The sequence below is a fragment of the Sorex araneus genome, chromosome 7, assembly GCF_027595985.1.
Source record: "Sorex araneus isolate mSorAra2 chromosome 7, mSorAra2.pri, whole genome shotgun sequence".
Lineage (NCBI taxonomy): Eukaryota > Metazoa > Chordata > Mammalia > Eulipotyphla > Soricidae > Sorex > Sorex araneus.
In genome coordinates this window covers 30,348,836-30,372,930 of record NC_073308.1, presented here as the reverse complement: position 1 = coordinate 30,372,930, position 24,095 = coordinate 30,348,836, and the positions used below count along the sequence as shown (strand labels likewise).

The following is a 24,095-nucleotide window of genomic DNA, read 5'->3' as shown; positions in this document are numbered from 1 at the left end:
GCATATAAAAGAAACTTAAAGAACAACATCCATGATGAACATAGATGGGAAGATCCTCAATAAATTCAAGATTAACCAAACCCCAGCCCAGGAAGCATTAAGGGAATAATAAATCATGTCTAAGTCGGAGTGACATCAGAGACAGGTTTGGTTAAGTACATGCGAATCAATACAGTATATCTCAACAACACGAACAAGGAAACATTAATTTTGTCCAATGTTTCTCTACATCTATGACTTTAATCGTTCCTTCCTTTTAGAGTAAAATACCCATTTATGATAAAAACCCAGAACAAAATGGGGAGAGAAATTTACCTCAATATACTCGAAGGAATTTACAAATTCAAGCTAAAATAATACTCAATGGCATAAGATGGAGAGATTTTCTTTAAAGATCAGGCCCAGGAAATGGATTTTTACACTCACCACAATTCCATTTAGCTTGTAAGTCTTCACAGCAACGGGACAAGAAATGATATTAAAGGGAATCCAGAAAGGAAAATGAATCACACTTTTTCTAAGTAACATAATATCATACTTATAAAAACCAAAAAAGATATGAAAAACTCCTAGAAATAATATATATATACAGGAAAGTGGCAGAAATCCATTGCATTTTACATGCTAACAGTGGAAAAGAGAAAAGTAAAAATAAAGCAGTGTCATTCACACTGTGCCCTAAAGAAACTAATACCTGGAAATTCACTAAACCAAAGAGATGGAAAACATTAAAAAAAAGGATCAATCATTGAAATAGAAATAAATGCAAAGAATTTGAAACACATACACTGTTAATGGTTTGAAGGATTACTATAGTTAAAATGGTGATATTACATATTCAGTGCTATACCTATCAATATTCATGTGACTTTTTATAATTATTTCAATTGATTGATTGTCACACCCAGCAATGCTCAGAGGACACTCCCCGGCTCTGCACTCAGGTATAAATTCCAGGCAGTGTTCAAAGGACCATATGGGAAGTCAGTTGTTGAACCCAGGTCAATTAAAAGTTGGATAAGCATCTTACTCATTGTAATATCTCTCTGGCCCATTGCAGGGCATTTTCAAAAAAAATTTATTGAATCATCGTGAGATAGTTACAAGCTTTCATGTAACTATCAAACTATCATACTCATATGTGAGCTATGAAGAAACCTTGTAGGGAACTATCCAATGGCCAAACTATCAATGATCAATGGTCAAACACCCATCCCTCCACCAGTGCATATTCCTCAGCACGAATATATCCGGTATATCCCCCCTTTCCCACCCTCCCCTTACCTCCATGATAGACAATATTCTCCATACTCTCTCTCTACTTTCGGTCATTATGGCTTGCAATAGAGACAGTGAAAGGTCCTCAGGCTTGGTCCATTATCTACTTTCGGCATGCATCTCCCATCCCAACTGATTCCTCCAGGCATCATTTTCTTAGTGATCCCTTCTCTATTTCATCTGCCTTCTTCTCTCCGCTCTTGAAGCAGTCTTCCAGCTATGGGGCAATCCTCCTAGCCCTTTATTTATTTATTTATTTATTTACTTACTTACTTACTTAAATATTTAATTATTTATTTTTATTGAATTACCATGTGGAAATTTACAAAGCTTTCAGGCTTAAGTCTCAGTTACACAATGCTCAAACACCCATGCCTTCACCAGTGCACATATTCCACAACCAAGAACCACAGAACAACAGTAAACATCCACCCCCCTCCCCAGCCCCTCACCCCACCTGTGTAGCTGATAAATTTCAGTTTACTTTCTCCTACTTTGATTATATTCAATATTTCAACAAAAATCTCAGTATTATTGTTTGGAGTTCCCCCCCCCCACCCACCAACAAAGTAAGACTTGCTGGAAAGAAGCTTTTGATAATTTGTTTTCATTGCTGATAATGAATATGACCTCATATCCTCCTGGCCCTTGTATCTACTGTCCTTGGGTGTCAGTTTCTTGCAATTGTTATTCTTTTCTTCAAAAACTAGAAATTGAGCTTCCATATGACCCAACAATACCACTTCCGGGAATATATCCCGAGAATGCAAAAAAAAAATACAGTAAAAATGACATCTGTACCTAATTTTTTTCATTGTATCACGGTTCACAATAGCCAAAATCTGGAAGCAACCAAAGTGTCCTAGAACAGAGGACTGGTTAAAGAAACATTGGTACATCTACACAATGGAATACTATACAGCTGTCATGAAATTTGCTTATAAATGGATACACATGGAGAGTATCATGCTAAGTGAAATGAGTGAGAAATAGAGGGACAGACATAAAAGGACTGCACTGATTTGTAAGGTAGTTTTAATGATATAGAAGTTATAGGTTAAATGTAGTAATAAATTTCCCAGAATAGCCAAAGCAGTTTCAGGAAAGAGAAGATGAGAAACTTTTCTTTACCCAAATTATCTTTATCAGGGAAATGCAAGTCAAGATATGACTTCCCACCAGTAAGACTAGGACCTGTCAAAACGATGGGAACAAACCAGTGCTGACAAGAATGTATAGAAAAAGGAAACCTCATCCGCTGTTCATGAGAATGATCCTTGGTTCAGCGTCTTTTGAAAATAATAACAACCAGCATGTAGGGAGCCATTTTATCTTACTGATCTTATCCTGTCACTATTTGTTTATCACTAGCTAACCCCATGCCACACCTAGCAAAGGTTGCCACTCCTAATCTTACTGATCTTATCCTATCAGAATTTGTTTATTATTAGCCAAAGCCCATGCCACACCCTGCATTTCAATTGGGGGTGCAGGCATGCATACTATACCACCTCCTCCCAGCAGGGAGGTATAAATAATAACTGCCTTAGAATCAATGCCTTTTCTCCCTCCTCCGGGCTCTGCATCTTTTCATTCAGCTGCGTCCCCTTCTCAGCCCCATGAAGGGTTCTCCCTGCTGAACAGAACGAGACCTCCACATCGACCTCCACACCGGCAATTCCACTTCTTGCATATATCCTAAGGCTCAAAAACACTATTGCGAGAAAAGACATTTGCACTTTTGTATTTAATATAGGGTGATCCAGAATAGCCAAGTTCCAGGAAAAGCCCACATACCTAAGAATAGAGGAGTGGATAAAGAAACGAAAGTCTGTATGCAAAACAGAAGACTGCTCAGCTATATGAACTGGTGACATCGTGCAATTTGCTGCAATGTGGATGGAGGTACATGATACATACTATGGTCTCAGTCTATTAATAAAACACTTTATTTTGGTTTAAAATTGCTAACTTTTATTGATAATATTCAATTTAAAAAATTGTTGTATTCCATTTTTGTTCCAGGCATGTAGAGTTTTATCCCTTTTCCAATGCACTATCCTCCAGCAGGATCCCCAGTTTTCCATCCAACCCCAGCATGCTTCTGCTGCTGGCACTTTCCCCCTTCTATTGTCCTAGTACTCCCTTCTCTAGTTTATCCTACTCATTCCTCACCCAGTGACAATATTCCTACTGAAAACCACTTCTATTTTTCCTCTCTCTTGACTTTGGCCCTTTAGTTAGATAGTTCCCTACATGGTTTCCTCATAGCGCACATATGAAATAGAGCATTCTAAATATTTTTTTCTTTTTGAGTCAACGCTGTAATGCACAGGGGTTACTCCTGGCTCTGCACTCAGAATTACCCTTTGTGGTGCTCAGGGGACCGTATGGATCATGGGAATTGAACCTGGGTCCGCTGCGTGCAAGGCAAATGCCCTACCGGTTGTGCTATTGCTCCAGTCCTGAGATAGAGCATTCTGTGATGAAACTGTGTTGATAGAAATAAGTCAGAAGGAGGACTTACACAGTGGGAATTCTTTTATTTTAAAAGAAGATATAAGGCATGAGTTAAAAAAGGAATTCATAGCTGAATTTCATGTATATAGTGTTCAAGAATAAATTCTTTCACATGCGGAATATTTTTTGAAAAAGCTTAGAAGAATGCATGTGTTATTCCCTACTATATTTGTTCATGTCCTGCAGATGAAAGAGATCATTCTTTCTTCCCTTCTCCACTGACTAAGTTCAATGAGCACAATACACAAGATCTATCCACATGAAAACAAACTGTATGGTTTCATGGGGTTGTTTTTCAATTTTTAATTGAATCACTGTGAGATACGATTACAAAGCTTTCATGTTCGAGATTCAGTCATACAATGATCAAACACCCATCCTTCCCACAGTGCACATTCTTGACCATCAATGTCCCCTGTATACCCTTCTCCCTTTTTCTAAACTCTCCAGCCTCTGTGGCAGACAATTTCCCCCATACTCTCTCTAATTAGGGGCTCTATGGTATACAATGTAGATACTGAGAGGCTATCACGTTTTGTCCTTTACTTACTTTCAGCACATATCTCCCATCCCGAATTATCCCTTCAACCATCAGTGACTTAGCGTTCCCTTCTCTATTCCAGCTTCCCTTCTCCCCCAGTCTTTCTGGTCCATTTCTCTATTGTCCTTGGGTGTCATTCTCATGTTATGTTATTTTATATTCCAAAAATGTGTGCAAACATTCTATGTCTTTCCCTCTCTTTCTGACTCATTCTACTTAGCATGATACTACCCATGACCATCCACTTATAAGCAAATTTCATGACTTCATCTTTCCTAACAGCTGCATAATATACAAATTATGAAAGAGAAGAGATATTAAAAACAGTCACTTTCATAATAGTACCTATGAAAATCAAGTACCCAGAATCAATTTCATGTTTTCTCATACAGAGTTTACTTATGGTCTTTGAGAGAGAAATAAATTCTATAAGCCATACGAGGCTCTCTAAGACTTCTAATGAGCCTCCATTTATGAATCCTCCTACTTGACATGTCTTTTTCCCTGTTGGGAGAAGCTGCATGAAAGTAAGTCTTCCCTCACACTTGCAGAACCAACCCAGCTATAGGTGGCATTCTCTTTGTTTTCTCAAGATCAATGCTGGACGCTGACTTCTTCCTTTCCAGAGGACTGAGAGTTAGCTCTTTGGGTGCAAATATTAGACATCTACAAATACTTGGCTTTCACAGTGAAAAATGGGACAGATCATGGCATGAGAATTGGGTGTGAGTCAGGTGTGCAGGGAATTAGGTGGTCCATGAGTGAAAAGAATCAATAGCAAGGGTTTCTATGAATCTTGGAAGTGGGGTTTCCAGAAGGTCAGAAAACTGGTTAGTAGGATCCATTAATGGCTTTTGAGCCTCTTTTTGGAATGCCAGAATCAGTTTTCAGCAACTGTGTGAAAATATTTCTGCTAGAGTCTCTGAATCCCACAATGATAGTCATCAGGGTAAATGTCAGCACGCGGGTCATTTGCAGAAGTTACTCCTATCCTGCCGTCTTGCTTATCTGAGTCTTTCCTACAAGTTTCAACGTTTTTTTCTATTTTACTGCATTCTTGACACATACTTATCAAGAAATATGTATGGTATCCATTCATACACAGAAAACATAAGTTTAAAATAAGAAGGGTAGGGCTCCCCTGGAACCCCCCCCCCCCAACTCCCTGCGCTGCATAGACGCGCGTCTCAGCTCCTCTGTAATGCTGAAACTCCCAATCAGGTACTGACAAAGAGGATCTGGACTTCACCTACCGACCCAAGGGGCACTCTGCCACCAGACTACCCGGCCCTGCCCCCCAAAAAGTTTACTTGGGGCATGGCCTGTAGCTCAGAGGCGTAGCCTCAAAGGGGGCGTGGTCACTTGACAGAGTGTCAGCCGCTTATGTGGCCGCAGTTTCAATTTTTCTTACATTACATACTCTATAACCTGTTTCTTTGAATATCACCCTGTTCATCTGAATAATTTTTTGCAAAAATAGTCCCTTAGCTGAGTTGTACTTCCCAAAAGCTGTCAGTGGATAATAGAATCTCCACAACTCCTCATAAAGACAGCATGGCCTTAAGTCATCACTAAAGGCCCCACATAAACCAAGAGGAGATTGTGAGAATAAGAAAGTATTCTGGAATTGGTATAAAGCCTCCAACATCAACTTAGCACTAACAGCATCGCCCCTGCAGAAAGAAGGAATAGGGATAGACAACTAGAAGGCTACAACTCTAGACTTCCACAACAATATGAAGAAACAGCTAAAATCCCCTCCATGAAGAGAAGATGAAGAAAAGATTCCAAAATCTCCAAAGAGTCCATCCACATACTGCCTACAAAAAACACACCTGAACAGTCAGGGCAAACACAGACTCAAAGTCAAAGGGTGGGAAATTATCCCACAAGCAAACAACTCCCTCAATAAAGCTGGGGTGGCAATACTAGTATCGGACAACATAGATTGCAGGTTGAAAAGATTAGGAGGGACAATGAAGGTCACTTCCTATTTATCAAGGGATATGTACAACAGGAAGAAATCACACTCTTAAACCTATATGCACCTAATGAGAGACAGGCTAAATACTTAAAACAACTCCTGACAGACTTTAAAAAGGATATCGCTAACAGCACAATAGTAGTCGGAGACTTCAACACTGCCCTATCACCTCTGGATAGATCGACAAGAACAAAACTCAGCAAGGAAACACCGACTCTGAAGAAAGAAATAGAAGAGAGAGACCTAATAGACCTATACAAGGCTTTACACCCCAAAAAGAAAGAATACACATTCTTTTCCAGTGCACATAGAACATTCTCCAAAACAGACCATGTACTAGGTCACAAAACATACCTCAATAAAATCAGAAAAATAGAAATTGTATCAACTATCTTCTCAGACCACGATGCACTGAAGATAGAAGCTAATCACACACAGACGCAGAGAATCAAAGCAAACACCTGGAAATTAAACAGCTCAATGTTGAACAACAAGTGGGTCAGCAAGGAAATCAAGGAAGAAATCACAAGATAACTCGAAACAAATGAAAAAGAAGACACACGCTACCAAAACCTATGGGACTCAGATAAAGCTGTGTTAAGGGGAAAAATTGTAGCTCTGCAAGCATTCCTTAGGAAGAAAGAAAGGGTCTACATAGATAGCTTGTCTTCACAGCTCAAGGCCTTAGAAAAGGATCAGAAAAAGGAACCCAAACTACACCGAAAGAAAGAAATAATAAAAATTAGAGCAAAAATTAACGACATGGAAACCCAGAAAACAATCCGAAAGATCAATGAAACCAAATCTGGCTCTTTGAGAAAATAAACAAGATTTACAAACCACTAGCAAGACTCAAAAAGAAACAGAGAGAGGACCCTAATAAACCGAATCAGGAATGAAAAGGGGGACATCACAATAGAAACCAATGAAATTCAAAAGATTGTCAGAGATTACTTCGAAAGCTTGTATACTACGAAACAAAAGAACCTAAAAGAAATGGATGAATTCTTGATTCCTACACTCTCAAAAGACTGAACAAAGAAGACTTGGAATACCTGAATAGACTCATTAATATTATGGAAATTGAAACGGTAATCAAAAATTTCCCCAAAAACAAAAGCCCAGGTCCAGATGGATTCACAGGCGAATTCTTCCAAACATCTAAAGAAGACTTGTTGCCAGTTCTCCTCAACCTTTTCCAGGAAATTGAAAAAACAGGAACTCTCCCAAACAGTTTCTATGAAGCACACACATATCTCCCTAATACCAAAAGCAAACGAAGACAAGAAAGAAAGAAAATTATAGACAAATATCCCAGATGAACACCGATGAGAAGATCCTCAACAAAATATTAGCAAATAGGATCCAACAACTCATCAAAAAGATCATACACCATGACCAAGTGGAATGCATCCCAGGGATGCAAGGATGTTTTAACATTCGGAAATCAATCAACATAATCCATCTATCAACAAAAGTAAAGATAAAAACCATATGATCATATTAATAGATGCAGAGAAAGCATTTGACAAGATCCAACATCCGTTCATGATGAAAATCCTCACCAAAATGGGTTTTGGAGGAACTTTCCTCAAGATAGTCGAAGCCATCTACCACGAACCTATGGCAAGCATTATCATCAATGGAGAAAAACTAAGGGCCTTTCCTCTAAGATCAGGCACAAGACAAGGATTCCCACTCTCACCACTTCTGTTCAATATAGTCCTGGAAGTATTTGTGATAGCTGTTAGACAAGAAATTATGGGCATCCAGATAGGAAAGGAAGAAATCAAACTCTCACTATTCACAGACGATATGATACTATACCTAGAGAAGCCTAAAGCCTCTACTAAGAAACTCTTAGAAACAATATAATTATACATTAAAGTTGCAGGCTACAAAATCAATACCCAAAAATCCATGGCCTTCCTATACACAAACAATAGGCAGAGGAAAGGGACATGAAAAAAGCAATCCCATTCACAATTGTGCCCCAGAAAATCAAGTACCTCGGAATCAGCTTAACCAAGGAAGTAAAAGACCTCTACAAAGAAAACTATAAAACACTACTCCATGAAATAAAAGAGGATATGAGGAAATGGCAACATATACCCTGTTCATGGATAGTGAGAATTAATATTGTCAAAATGGCAATACTCCCAAAGCATTATACAGATTCAACATGATCCCTATAAGGATACCCATGACATTATTCAAAGAAATGGATCAAGCAATCCTAAAATTTATATGGAACAACAAATTCCCACGGATAGCTAAAACAATTCTTGGGAAAAAGATGATGGGAGGCATCACCCTCCGCAACCTTAAACTCTACTACAAAGCGGTAACAATTAAAACACCATGGTACTGGAACAAAGGCATAGCTACAGACCAATGGAACAGGGTGGAATATCTCTACACACAACCCCAAATGTATGATCATCTATTCTTTGATAAGGGCGCAAGAAATGTGAAGTGGTGCAAGAAATGTGAAGTGGAGCAAGGAAAGCCTCCAAATGGTGCTGGCACAACTGGACAACTACATGCAAAAGAATGGGCTTAGACCTCGACCTGACACCATGCACAAAAGTCAGATCAAAATGGATTAAAGACCTCAACATCAAACCACAAACCATAAGGTACATTGAAGAGAAGGTCGGCAAAACCCTCTACTATATTGAAGATAAAGGTATCTTCAAAGATGACATGCAACTGGCCAACTAAGTGGAAACAAAGATCAACAAATGGGACTACATTAAACTAAAAAGCTTCTGCACCGCAAAAGATACAGTGACCAAAATGCAAAGACAATCTATAGAATGGGAAAGGATATTCACCCAATAGCCACCCGAAAAGGGGTTGATGTCAAGGGTATATAAAGCACTGGTTGAACTTTACAAGAAGAAAATATCCAACCCCATCAGAAAATGGGGTGAAGAAATGAACAGAAACTTTCCCAAAAAGGAGATACGAATGGCCAAAAGGCACATGAAAAAGTGCTCTACATCACTAATCATCAGGGAGATACAGATCAAAATAACCATGAGATACCACCTCACACCACAGAGACTGGCAAAGAACAAAAGCAACAAAAGCAAAAAGAACAAAAGCAACCGCTGTAGGAAAGGTTGTGGAGAGAAAGGGACCCTTCTACACTGCTGGTGGGAATGCCGACTGGTTCAGCCCTTTTGGAAAACAACATGGACGATTCTCAAAAAATTAGAAATTGAGCTCCCATTAGACCCAGCAATACCACTGCTGGAAATATATCCCAGAAAAGCAAAAAGTTATAATGGAAATGACATCTGCACTCATATGTTCATCGCAGCGCTATTTACAATAGCCAGAATCTGGAAAAAACCCGAGTGTCCTAGAACAGATGACTGGTTGAAGAAACTCTTGTACATCTATACAATGGAATACTATGTAGCTGTTAGAAAAAATGAGGTCATGAAGTTTGCATATAAGTGGATCAACATGGAAAGTATCATGCTAAGTGAAATGAGTCAGAAAGAGAGAGACAGACATAGAAAGATTGAACTCATCTGTGGAATATAGAATAACAGAGTAGGAGACTAACACCCAAGAATAGTAGAAATAAGTATCAGGAGGTTGACTCCATGGCTTGGAAGCTGGCCTAACGTTTTGGGGAGAGAGCAACTCAGATAGAGAAGGCAACATCAAGTAAAATGTGGTTGGAGGCCATGCAGGGGAAGGGTGATGCCTGCTGAATGTAGACTAAAGACTGAACACAATGGCCACTCAACACCTTTATTGCAAAGCACAACACCTAATTAGAGACAGAGAGAACAAAAGGGAATATGCTGCCACAGTGGCAGGGTAGGGTGAGGGAGATGGGATTGGGGGTGGGTGGGAGGGATGCTGGGTTTATATGTGGTGGAGAATGGGCACTGATGAAGGGACGGGTTCTCGAACTTTGTATGAGGGAAATATGAGCACGCAAATGTATAAATCTGTAACTGTACCCTCACTGTGACTCAATAATAAATAAATTAAACATAAATAAATAAATAAATAAATAAATAAATAAAATAAGAAGAGTATATGAACAGAAAAATAAAATATAAGTTTAAAATGAAACATAAGTTTAAAATTAAGAATGTTCTATCGCTGTGTCACTGTCATCTCGTTGTTCTTTGATTTGCTCAAGCGGGCACCAGTAACATCTCTATTGTAAGACTTGTTACTGTTTTTTGGCATATCTAATACACCATGGGTAGCTTGCCAGGCTCTGCCTTGCGGAGGAAATACTTATCATAGCTTGCTAGACTCTCCAAGAGGGGCGGAGGAATCAAACTTGGGTTGGCTGCGTGCAAGTCAAACGCCTTATCTGCTGTGTTATCACTCCAGCCCAAGGAAGTTTTATAAGCAGAAAAATAAGAAAGTATCAATTACACATATGAACTATGTGCAATTGATACAACTTAATTTAAAAACATAAAAACAAATGTAAACTGGCAGCTCAGACTCCTTTACTTACTGATTCGGACACATTTGGGAGGAGGGGACCAGCCATTCTCTGTACATGTCATGACTGTCTGCCCATTTGGAAGACTAAAGCCAGGATTGCACTCAGGTATCATCGATTCACCTTGGTAATATGTTTTTGATCTCCATGACCACTTTCCATTTTCCAAAAAATTGAAGAGGCATTTTCCTAATGAATATTAAAATGAAAAATAAAAGTTTAGTAATTTTACATAAGTGTGAGCTGAGGATAAATAAGCATAGGGAATATCTAATGCTTCTTAACTATACAATAATTTTTTTTTTCTTTTTGAGTCACACCTGGCGATGCACAGAGTTTACTCCTGCCTTTTCACTCAGGAATTACTCCTGGCGGTGCACAGGGGACCTTATGGATCATGGGAATTGAACCTGGTCAGCTATGTGGAAAGCAGATGCTCTACCTGCTGTGCTGTTGCTTCAGCCCTGAGATAGAACATTCTGTGATGAAACTGTATTGATTGAAATAAGTCAGCAGGAGGACTTACACAGTGGGAATTCTTTTATTTTAAAAGAAGAATTAAGGCATGAGTTAAAAAAGGAATTCATAGCTGAATTTTATATTCCAGAATAAATTCTTTCAAATATGGAATATTTTTTAAAAAGCTTAGAGAATGCATGTGTTATTTCCCTACTATATTTGTTCATGTCCTGCAGATGAAAGAGATCATTCTTTCTTCCCTTCTCCCCTGACTAAGTTCAATGAGCACAATACACAAGATCTATCCACATAAAAAAAAACTGTATGATTGCATGGTTAATTTTTTCATTATTTTAATTGAATCACTGTGAGAAACGATTACAAAGCTTTCATGTTCGAGTTTCAGTAATAGAATGATCAAACACCCATCCTTCCCACAGTGCACATTCTTCACCAACAATGTCCCATGTATACCCTTCTCCCTTTTCCAAACTCTCCAGCCTCTGTGGCAGACAATTTCCCCCATACTCTCTCTCTAATTTGGGGCTCTATGGTATACAATGTAGATACTGAGAGGCTATCACGTTTTGTCCTTTATTTACTTTCAGCACATATCTCCCATCCCGAATGATCCCTTCAACCATCAGTGACTTAGCGTTCCCTTCTCTATTCCAGCTTCCCTTCTCTCCCAGTCTTCCTGGTCCGTTTCTCTAATGTCCTTGAGTGTCAGTCATGTTATGCTATTTTATATTCCATAAATGTGTGCAAACGCCCTACCCACTGTGTTACTGCTCCAGCCCAAGGAAGTTTTATAAGCAGAAAAATAAGAAAGTATCAATTACACATATGAACTATGTGCTATTGATACAAGTTAATTTAAAAACATAAAAACAAATGTACATTCGCCGCTCAGACCCCTTTACTTACTGATTTGAACGCATATGGGAGGAGGGGACCAGCCATTCTCTGTACATGTCATGACTATCTGCCCATTTGGAAGACTAAAGCCAGGATTGCACTCAGGTATCATCGATTCACCTTGGAAATATTCTTTTGATCTCCATGACCACTTTCCATTTTCCAAAAAATTGAAGAGGCATTTTCCTTAAAATGAAAAATAAAAGTTTAGTAATTTCACCTCAGTGTCAGCTGAGGATGCATAAGCATAGGGATTATCTAATGCTTCTTAGTATACAATAAATTTTGTTTGCTTTTTGAGTTACACCTGGGGATGTACAGGGGTTACTCCTGTCTTTGAATTCAGGAATTACTCCTGGCGGTGCTCAGGGGACCATTGGGGATGTTGGGAATTGAACCCAGGCCAACCGTGTGCAAGGGAAACGCACTACCCGCTGTGCAATCACTCTAGCCCCTATACAATATTTTTTTAAAAGACAAATTAATTTTCACTATATTTATCTTTTTTGTAGTTAAAACATGTATACGTTACAGTTATAAATTTTCTATTGATATTCCAGATAATTTTCCATGAACAATCCTAGTACAAAGACTTACTTTGCCTCCTCAACGCTGGGATGTGGGGAAAAGGTCCAAAGAGCTGGAATGCAGGCCTGGCATGTACTAGGTTCTGGGTTGCATCCCCGATCCTGCATAAACTGCATATAGCCCGGGTAGCCCCAACACTGCTGGGGAGATTTTCTCCACTCCCATCCACATCAAATCTCATCTCATTGTCTTATTGCAACATACACAATCAAAACAACATTTACTCACTGCGATGCAGCAGAGCCTGTCAAGCTACCCGTGCATATTGGATATGCCAAAAACAGTAACAATAAGTCTCTCAATGAGAGATGTTACTGGTGCCCTCTTGAACATATACATGAGCAATGGGATGACAGTGACAGTGACAGTGACTCACTGCGGCAAGGCACTTCTGGCTTCCATCCTGTTTGTGTGCACTTGATGTATTCCCAGGTGGAGTCGGAAGGCGTCGCAAAATTTTCATGACATCTATAGTATTACTGTTTTCCTACAGGTACTGGAAACTCTGGTTTGTATCTGCTTTCCTTATATAGGAATCCATGTGTTATGTTTGGAAATTCACAATTTTTGACTTGTAATGTAAAAAGAAGAGTAACTATAGTCAGTGATTTAAAGGAATCAATTAGAAATCTTCTTGTGCATAAAGTATGTCCTGTATGTTTATACTTATTTCATGGGTTTCAAGGACAAGAACAGAGGTATGTGAGCATGAGGTCCTTGCTAATAAAGGAATATCTTTGGGCTTGGTATGAGCATCAGTGATAAATCTTGTGCCTTGCATGTTAAAGGTCTCTGTTTGATTCCAAATGTTACACTTACACGCATACCTGTTCAAACATATATGTATGTGTGTATCTTATGAGACATGCAATGCCTAAACTTTTTTTAGACTCTCCAAGATAAAAATTGCTCACATATATTTAATGAATTGTCTTTAAGCCTAGTCCCATTCTGCTTGTGTGATAATAATATTGATTTCATCATTCACAATTTCTTTTTTATGTTTTTCGACATCATTAGAAATCATAGGTATGTCTTTTTCACTAATACAAAGCAATGTAGGCAGATAGCAGGGTTTATTTGCTGTAGAAACTAATAACTATTAGCTATTTCTTTTAATTTGCAGAAACAACATTAAATATAGAGAAACAGAATGTTTGGTTGAACATATTGGCCGGAGTAGTATTTCTGGGGCTGAAAGAGAGTATATCACATTAGGTGCTTGTCTTGCAAATAGCCAACCAGGGTTTGATCTCAACATTCCATATGATTCCCACAATCCACCAGGATTGATTCTTGAGTTAGGAGTAACACTATAGTATCATCAGGTGTGGTTCGAAAAAGAAAAGAAAAGAAAGGAAAGGAAAGGAGAGAAAAGGTAAAAAATGAAAAAAGGTTTCTATCCATAATTCAAATCAATGAATTAATCCATGAATTAATTAATTTATTTATGGAAATAACATTCTTGCTTTGTTCATTGGGGGATCTTTTTTTGAGAGGGTAATACAGAGAGAATTATAGGTCACACCTATCAATGCTCAGGACTTATTCCTGGCTCTGAGCTCAGAGAACATTCCTGGTAGTGCTCTGGAAACAATATTTAGTTCTGGAAATTAAGCAAAGTTGGCAGCATGCATGCAACTCCTGTACCTTCACTGGCCCCACATAATAATTTTTAGTTTTCAGGTATCTAAGATAATGAGAAATATTTTTTAATATTGCAGCTGGAGGACAGGGAACTTTTAATTTCTTATTTTCCAATGAGGAATATCATTATATTTATTGAGTTATTCTTATACACTGAACTGTGATTTTTTATTGCATTTCCTCTATCCCATTAAATTACTGGAGAAAATAAATAATAGAGTAGGCCAGAGAACTTATCAAAAAACAACTTACCAAATATCTTTTAAGTATCTGACATATGTATTTAATGAGTTGGGAACTTTCTAATAAACTACTGACCTGGCAGTCTCCCTATGCTGTCCACAAGAATTTCACAACTCTCTTGTGAAGAATCCTGTTGATATTGAGATACAGTGTGGTGCTGTACCATTTCATAAACCAATCATAGAAAATGAAATAACTCCCTGATAATTATTACACACATTATCTCATAGTGATATTTTCTTCAAATTCATGCTTTGTAAACTTATCTTGAACTTATGCTGAGTTATTTAAAATTTTGTCTTTTACTTAATAACTGCGTTATTACATTCTCTTCATGGGAGTTCCAATTTAATTATGGTACCACTTCTCAATAAGCTGTGAAATATAAAGAAAAGGAATTTTATTGCACACACAGAAATGAATTTCTAAAAACTGAAATGAAATACTGAATGAAATATATTAATTATAGTTTTAGGAATATCATGAGGCATCCAGTGGAATCCAGTCCGATTTTAGGGAATTCTCCATCTTCATTCTCATCCCTTGACAAAGTGAAGACTAATTGCACTTCTCCTTATTGGTGGTGGGCTGAGTGACTCACTTCTTTTTTTAAAATTTATTTATTTATTTAATTAATTAATGAATCACCGTGGGAGTATAGTAACAGATTTACACATTTTCATACTTGTGTTTCCCTCATACAATGTTGAAACACCCCTCCATCTACCAGTGTCCATTCTCTACTACAATGTACCTATATCCCTCCCACCTCCCAATCCCATCCCCTCTCCCCCGCCCCTGCCGCTGTGGCAGGGCATTCCCTTTTGATCTCTCTCTCTTTGGGGGTGTAGTGGTCTGTAATAGGGGTATTGACTGGCCATCTTGTTCAATCTATAGTTTACTTTCAGCACGCATCTCCCCTCCCAAGAGGATCCTCCAATCGGAGGTTACTTGATGTTTCCTTCTTTATCTGAACTGCCTTTTCCCCTAACATGTGAAGCCAGCTTCCAAACCATGGACCCAAATTCTTGGTGCTCATTTCTACTATTCTTGGGTTTTATTCTCCTACTCTGTTATTTTATATTCCACAGATGAGTGCAATCTTTCTATGTCTCTCTACGTCTTTCTGACTCATTTCACTTAGCATGATACTTTCCATGTTGATCCACTTATATGCAAAATTCATGACTTCATCTTTTCTAACAGTTGCATAGTATTCCATTGTATACATGTACCAAAGTTTCTTTAGCCACTCATCTGTTCTTGGGCACTCGGGTTTTACCAGGTTCTGGCTATTGTGAACAGTGCTGCAATGAACACTTCACTTGCATCACTTATAGTCCTGTTGATCTTCTATTTGCTTGAGCGGACACCAGTACAATCTCTATTTGTTCCTGTTGTGAGCTAGTGTACCCCAATGATACCTGCTCGCTCCAGGAACAGAAAGAGCCTCAAATAGTTCATTCAGAGATTTGACGAAGAAATCTGACCATCTAGTTGGTGGGCAGCCATGAGGTCTTCTAACGTCCCGTGGAATCCAGTCTGTAAGAGCTCTAGTCCAACGGTCATCTCTGATTCGCATTATATGACCGGCCCATCTGATTTTTGATGCCTTGGCAAACAAGACAGCATCCCTGATTTTTTACCATCGACAGAGGTTAGAACTCAGGATTCCTTCTCTCACTTGAGTGAAACATGATATTCCCAGCGTAGCTCTTTCGATTCCTCTTTGGGATACCCTAATAGCATTCTCGTCCTGCTTGTGTAGGGCCCAGGTCTCTGAGGCATATGTTAGTGCAGGAAGAATGGTGGAATCGAAAAGATGTGCCCAGAGTCGGAGGTTCTTCATTCTCTTAACCACCTCTTCGAGGCTCTAGAAGACATTCCACGCTGTTCTCCTCCTCCTGAGCAGTTCTGGCACCAATTCGTTCCTCATGCTGATTTCTCAACCCAGGTACACATAGCTGCTGCATTCGGAGATGTTCGTTCCATTGAGAGCAAATGGAGCTTCAGGGACCAGTTCGTTTTTCATGAATATCGTCTTGCTGAGATTCAGCTGCAATCTGACCCTTCCACCCTCGAGGTCGAAGTCGGCCAGCATTTGTGCCGCTTGGCTTATGTTTGGCGTTATGAGAACGATGTCATCAGCGAAGTGTAGGTGGTGTAATTGCCCTATCTTCACTCCCATTTCTTCCCATTCCAGTCGTCGCATGATGTTCACAAGGGCAGCACTGAAGAGTTTTGGTGAAATGGTATCACCTTGCCACACCCCTCTCTTTACATCAATGATCACTTCCTTGTAGAATGGTGAGATCCTGGTGGTGAATCCACAGTACAGCTCACGGAGGATTTTGATATACTGAGTTTGAACTCCCTGTTTGGCCAAGGCTTTGATGGCTGCCTCAGTCTCAACAGAAACGAAAGCCTTCTTTAAGTTGATGAATGTTAGACAGAGCGGCATCTTCAACTCTCCTGAAACTTCAATGAGTTTGCTCACTGTGCGGATGTGGTCTATCATGCTGAATCCTCTTCGGAACCCAGCTTGCTCACATGGTTGTCCTTCTTCAAGTGCTCTGCCTATTCTATTCAGGATCACACAAGTGAACAACTTGTAGATGACAGACAACAGGCAGATTGGGCGATTGTTGCTGATGTCGTGGATGTCTCCCTTCTTGTACAACAGAATGGTCCTACTGGTTTTCCACTGGGACAGAACCTTGCATTCAGACAGGTAACGTGTGAAGAGTCGAACCGGTGTATTGATGAGTACTGACGGCAGATTCTTCAGGTATTTGGGTCTGAACTTGTCCGGAGCAGATGCTGTTCGAATCTTTACCAGTGAAATGGCGTGTTGGATTTCAGAAGAGAGAACACTGGGAACGACATATACATCCTGCAGACTTTGGTATGTGGGCAGGTGGACATGGCTGTCAAAGAGATCCAAGTAGAAGTCATGAATAATTTTCTCCATTGCATTTCTGGAGGATGTGATAGATCCATCGGGACGTTGGAGAACAGTCATCTTGGTCTTGTAGTTGGCAAAGTACAGGCCAGCTTTGTGAATACTTTTCCCGGCTTCTACTGCACTGGCCAAAACTGCTGCTCTTCTCTCTTTGAGGTCTTCCTTTATTGAATCTCTGCACAGCTTTGTAAGCTCAGACGTTAGGTGTGAAATTCTACTTCACAGAGCTGGGAGAAAAGTCTACAAAATTTAAGTCTAAAAAGACAACTCCCAGAATGACCACCAACTGGGAGCAATGAACATATAAGTGCAAATGTCATTTAGACTATATTTTTTTTGCGTCTCTGGGATATATCCCCAGAAGTGGTATTGCTGGATCAAATGGGAGCTCAATTTATAATTTTTTGAGAAACGTCCATATTATTTTCCAGAAGGGGTGAACAAGTCACCCAATACCCATCCGATAACGGGTTGATATCAAGGGTATATAAAGCACTGGTTGAACTTTACAAGAAGAAAACATCCAACCTCATCAGAAAATAGGGCAAAGAAATAAACAAAAACTTTCCCAAAAAAGAGATATGAATGGCCAAAAGGCACAGGAAAAAATGCTCTGCATCACTAATTATCAGGGAGATGCAGATCAAAACAACTATTTGATACCACCTCACACCACAGAGAATGGCACAAATCCAAAAGAACAAAAGCAACTGATGTTGGAGGGGATGTGGGGAGAAAGGGACCCTTCTACATTGTTGGTGGGAATGCTGACTAGTTCAGCCCTTCTGAATGACTCACTTCTTAATAATTTATATGGCTCAGGGCCTAAGAGAGAGTTCAAGAAACTGGAACACGTGCTCTGCATGCTGGAGGCCTAGGTTCATTCTCTGGTGCTTCATGGTAGCCCTGATCATCAGGGGCATCCCTCAAACACTAAACAAGGAGTAACCTTCAAGTCCTGCCTGCAAAACCCAAAATCAGTTAAGTAAAAGGCAGTCATGCAGTTGTAGTGTCAGTATTTGTCAGTATTTGTCCTGGACTCATTTGTCCCAGATTTGGCATGGAAGCTTCCTCTCCGATTGCAGAACACTAACCCTAGAGAACATCAGCTGTCCTTCCAGCAACCTATGGCCCTGCCATGTAGTTAGTTGTGGATATTTCCTGCCCAAACCATGTGAGAATCTCATCCAAAAAGGTGGTGCTCTTGCCTAGCCAAGCTATTACCTGCTTGCAGCCTAGACCGCAACCTCTCTGCAGCCCAGAAGAGTGTGACTCAGAAATAGTCTGGTAAATCACTTCCAAATTCTCAAATCAAAGAAAGGCTGAGGGAACATAATTGTTCTTTTGAGTCAATAGTTTGGGGGAAAATTCATACCTAGAATAAGTAGCCAATACATAAATGTTAGATAGCACTATGATTTCCCAGCATCTTTCTCGTATGTTTGCATTCTAATGAAATTACATTATATTAGAAAAATAGATATATCCAAACCTAACATTAAATAGCAATTTTAAGAGTTTTGTACTTTTAAATGTTTTATTCTTTGGTTTGGGGTTACACCTGGAAGTGTTCAGGGCTTCCTCCTAGCTCTGCACTCAGGAATTATTCGTGGTGGTACTCCAGTGACCACCATACGGGACTCTAGAAATCCTGCCTTGGTCAGCTGCATGCACAGCAAACGCCCTGACTACTCCACTATGGCTCAGCTCTACCAAAACTTCTCTAATATTAAGATGTGGTCTTGATCCTCCTTAGAACTGGCTGTCTTGAAATTCAAAGAATTCTTCTAAAACCTCTATTTTCTAATAAAGAGCAGTTAGGGAAATATTTATTGTGCCCATATTAATTTTTGTTCCTTAGGTTTTTGGTTTTTGTTGTTATTGCTGTGCTACATCTTGTAGTGCTCAAAGCTTGCTCATGACTCTGTGCTCAGGGATTTCTCCTGTGAGGGTTCGGGAGACGATCTTCAGTGCCAGGAAGCATGCCTGGTTCAGCAGTGTGCAGGACGAATACACTTACCTGCTGGACGAATACACTTCCTTCCGGCCCCATCTTTATGTTTTTGTGGTTAAGAGGAAGTGATTTCATAACGAAGTGGTAAATAATAAGTGGAACTTACAAGAACATCTTGGACTTGGTACCCATCCTGCCATTGTGCATTTTATTGTTGTTCCCCGAGTTGTAGGGTAAAAGTTATTTATGCACTCGTATGTGACTTAATCTTAATCTCTATATGTGGATTTTTTAGGTCTGACAATTCCATTTTGAATATAAGGAGGAGTACATGTTACTTCTGAAGAGGAAAAAAAATATGTGAACAGTAGAAATCAGTATGCAATGAAATAATCAACTATATAAAAATAATGTAATGGGTGGAATTTTTTGTTCATATCTGCTAAAAATATACACAGCCTCAGGTATTTCCTGCTGTATCACTCAGAGTTTCTCCATTCTTTTTGATATGATGTACCATTCCCCTCCTGGTCTCTTGAATCTTTTCTTCTCTTTCACCATCACAATTCCCTACAGGGCAAGAAGCTCAGTAATAATATCATGTCAACTATTCTTTCATTCCCTTCAATTTCTTTACTTCTGTAATTCTCATAAAGCTATTAAAATCACTTGTCTTGGGGCTAGAGCGATAGCACAGCGTGTAGGGCATTTGCCTTGCATGTGGCCAACCCAGGTTCGATTCCCAGCATCCCTTATGGTCCCCTGAGCACCGCCAGAGGTAATTCCTGAGTGCAGAGCCAGGAGTAAACCCTGTGCATCGCCAGGTGTGACCCAAAAAGCAAAAAGCAATAACTAAATAAATAAAATAAAATCACTTGTCTTTTCCTTTAAGACATGTGGTAAAATTGCATCTTTCTACCCATGTGAAGTAGGTATGACCAAATGACTAAGCCAGAACCATGAAGTGAATGTGCAAGTCAGATGTCCCCCTTAAGGAGGAGGTCCTTTCATGAATTTTTAAGTTGTCTCCCATTCCCTTATAGTGGGAAAAGGCATTTTAGAAAGGTGTCTATTCTAGCTTATGGAAATAAGTTGATAAGATAGCTTTATTCTGTTTATTGCAGTTTATATTGTGAGCAGATTCCCTTACAAACTACATTAGAAGTGAACATAGGTAGAAGTAAATTTGCTTATTAAACTTGTTAGATTTGAAATATATAAACATATGTACATTTATAGCTGCTGTTCCTTACTACAATTAGCTAATTTAGTGCAGTGTGTTTGGGGAAACTATTATTGCAAAGAGTAAATAATAAAAATTCTAAAGCAATGGCTCAACTCTGTGTTGTGCAAATATGGCCACAAAAATGCATAACCAAATGACAATGTTCTAATAAAACTCTGTTTATAAAATTGACGGGCTGATTTTACCTGTGGGTGATGGTTTGTATGTATCCCTTCGACTAGGTCATGATAACTAATAAAACCTGTGTTTTATAAATTACTTAGTCCACTCAACTTTGCTCTGATAGTAATGAATCTCATTGTAATATTCCTTTGCTAATAAATTATTTTGTGTTACAAATATTATGCTGCAGAGTTCTTATATGGGTGCCATACTTCATTGGGACTAAGAGCTGTGGTGGGAAATAAGTATTGCCTGAAATCTGTTTGCAAGCTCCTCGTGTACTTCTTTTTGCATTTCCCAAATGAAGAGACTTATGGCCTCCTTCCTTTCTTCAAGGGACCTAACACAATGTCTTCTTTGTCAAAGGGTCTGTCTTGTTTTCACAGAAAGCAACTGAAATGTATTTGTGACACATTAGATGAAAGAGGAGTTTCCTACTCATAAGAGGCTCCTTGATATCTATAAATTTAAGCTCAGTTCAACAAAAATAAAACACTGTTAGATGCTTTTCTCATTTAGAGTAAACCACATAAATTTTAATTCAATGTTAAAAAGTTACTATGTTGAAGAGAATATTTAAGTTCAGTACATTCCCATTCAGTGTTTTGTCTTTTTTAAAAAAAGCCCACAATATATAGTTTTGAGTAGTTTGTGACACAAATACTATATAAATTGTAAAATAAAATGTTTCATATGAGTATAATCTTTGATGTGGATGCACAAGTGGCAATAAGCCACATTTTAAAAAGTTCCCCTTGTTTAAAGAACTATGTTCTAAAATGTAAATATCATGACAAAATAAGTTGATGAAATACCTTGATCTTCAATTTTTTGGACGTTTTCTGTATTCCATGTTGGTTTCAGACATATACATTACAATCTCTTTTCCAGTGCACTTTCCTCCATTTGCATGCACAGCAAATGCCCTAACTACTCCACTGTGTCTCGGGTCTACCAAAACTTCTCTAAGTTTCAGAAGTGGTCTTGATCCTCCTTAGAACTGGCTGTCTTTTAATTCAAAGAATTCTTTTAAAACCTCTGTTTTCTAATAAATAGAAGTTAGGGAATTATTTATTGTCCCCATATTAATTTTTGTTCCTTAGGTTTTTGGTATTTTTGTTGTTGTTTGGTTTGGTTTTTAGTTTTTTTTTGTTACTTCTGTGGAGTAACTTATAGAGTAATAAATTTCCAGAGTATCCCAAGCAATTCTAGGAAAATAAAGATGAGAAACCTTCTTTACCCATGCTCTCTGTTATCATGAAAATGAATTAAAAGATTAAGGTAACACTTCCTACCAGTGAGATTGGGACATGTCAAAAGAGGCAAACCAACAAGTGCTGACAAGGATTTGTAGAAATGGAACCTTCATCCACTGTCAGTATGAATGGGCTCTGGTTCAGACTCTTTGGAAAATAATCAGAACCAGCAATTCCACTTCTTCAAATAACCCAAGAATCCCAAAACACTATCACAAGTAAAGTTATTTACATTCTTGTGTCTATTATACGGTGTTCACAATAGCCAAGTTCTGGAAAAAAGCCAAGTGCCTAAAAACAGAGGAGTGAATGAAGAGAGCACAGTTCAAATGCACCATGAAAGACTATTCAGATATGGGGACTGGTGAAATCATGTATTTTGCTGCAATGTGGATGAGCGAGATGATACTATGGTTTTAATCTATCAATAAAATGTTTTAACGTGATTTTGGGTTGCTGAGTCTTGTTGATGATCTTCAATTTTTTGTATGTTTTCTGTATTCCTTGTAGGTGTCAGACATATACATTTCAATCCCTTTTCCAGTGCACTTTCCTCCACCAGTGTCCCCAGTTTCTCTTTCAAACCCCAGCCCGCCTCTGTGGCTAGCCCTTTCCCTCTCTCCATTGTCCTCGTGTTCCCTTTCCTGATTTATCCCATTCATCCCTACCCCAGTGCCAATCTTCCTACTTAAGACCACATACCCTGCTCCTCATCTCTCTTGCCTTTGGGCATCTGATGGTCCCCGACAAGGTTTCTGTATATCCCACATATCAGACAGAGCATTCTGAGATGATACTGTATTGAGTGAAATAAGCCAGAGGGAGGAGGACTGATACAGAGGAAATTCTTTTATTTTTTTAAAGTATTAAGGCATGACTTAAAAATTACTTTATACCTGAATTTCAGGTATTCAATGTTCGAGAATGAATTTTTTTACATGTGGAATATTTAAAAAGCTAGAGTTTAATAACTGAATAACAGTAAAAGCACTAAATAAAAAGTGAAGTGAATCATCAAACTTGGGGCCAGAGGTATCGTACAATGGATGGGGTGCTTGTCTTGATCGTAGCTGACCCAGGTTCAATCTCCAGCATCCCATTGGGTCTGAGCATGCCAGGAGTGATCCTAATTTTGGGGGGAAATATCAGATATCTTCCCAGAAGGAGGGAACCAGTCGGCATCCTCATCAGTAATGAGTTGACTATCTTTATTCCTCACATCCTCGCCAACACATGGTATTGTTGTTTTTTTTTCTGAATACCAGTCTTTGTTGTGAGCTGGTACTTAGTTGTTTTAATTTGTATTTCACAGATAATTAGTGGAAAAAGTATTTCTTCATATGCATTTGACCAGTTGTATTTATTCTATGAGAAAACCTCAAAGAAATTTTCCAAATATTGATGGGGTTAGATTTTTTTTGTAATGTTCTACTGGAGCTGAATATATTCTAGGTATTAAACTTTTATCAGATGTGTGGTGGGCAAATAATTTCTCCCTTTTTGAATTCCAGATGCCGCTCTAACGTTCATTGATTTAAAGAAGGCCTTTGACTCTTTAGAGACTGAAGCGGTTATCGAAACCCTAGCCAAACAGGGTGTTCAAACTCAGTACATCAGGATCCTCTGCGAGTTGTAATACGGATTCACAACTGTGATCCCACCATTCTACAAAGAAGTGATCATGGATGTAAAGAGACCTAGCACCGGAACTGTGCAGGAGGAAGAGAGCAGCGTGGAACGCCTTCAAGAGAGTCAAAGAAGTGGTTAAGAGGATGAAGAAACTCTGGCTCCGGACACATATTTTCAACTCTACCGTTCTGCCTGCACTAATATACACCTCAGAGACCT

General features: G+C 38.9%; 1 protein-coding gene across 1 annotated transcript in view; it reads right to left on the bottom strand.

Annotated features, from left to right (window-relative positions):
• LOC129406439 (complement factor H-like) overlaps nucleotides 1-24,095 on the bottom strand; it is an 85,548-nt gene that overhangs the window by 43,956 nt on the left and 17,497 nt on the right. The window contains 3 exon segments of the mRNA XM_055144203.1: nucleotides 10,825-11,001; nucleotides 13,154-13,348; nucleotides 19,750-19,845. Coding sequence (XP_055000178.1) covers nucleotides 10,825-11,001; nucleotides 13,154-13,348; nucleotides 19,750-19,845 — 468 coding nt within the window.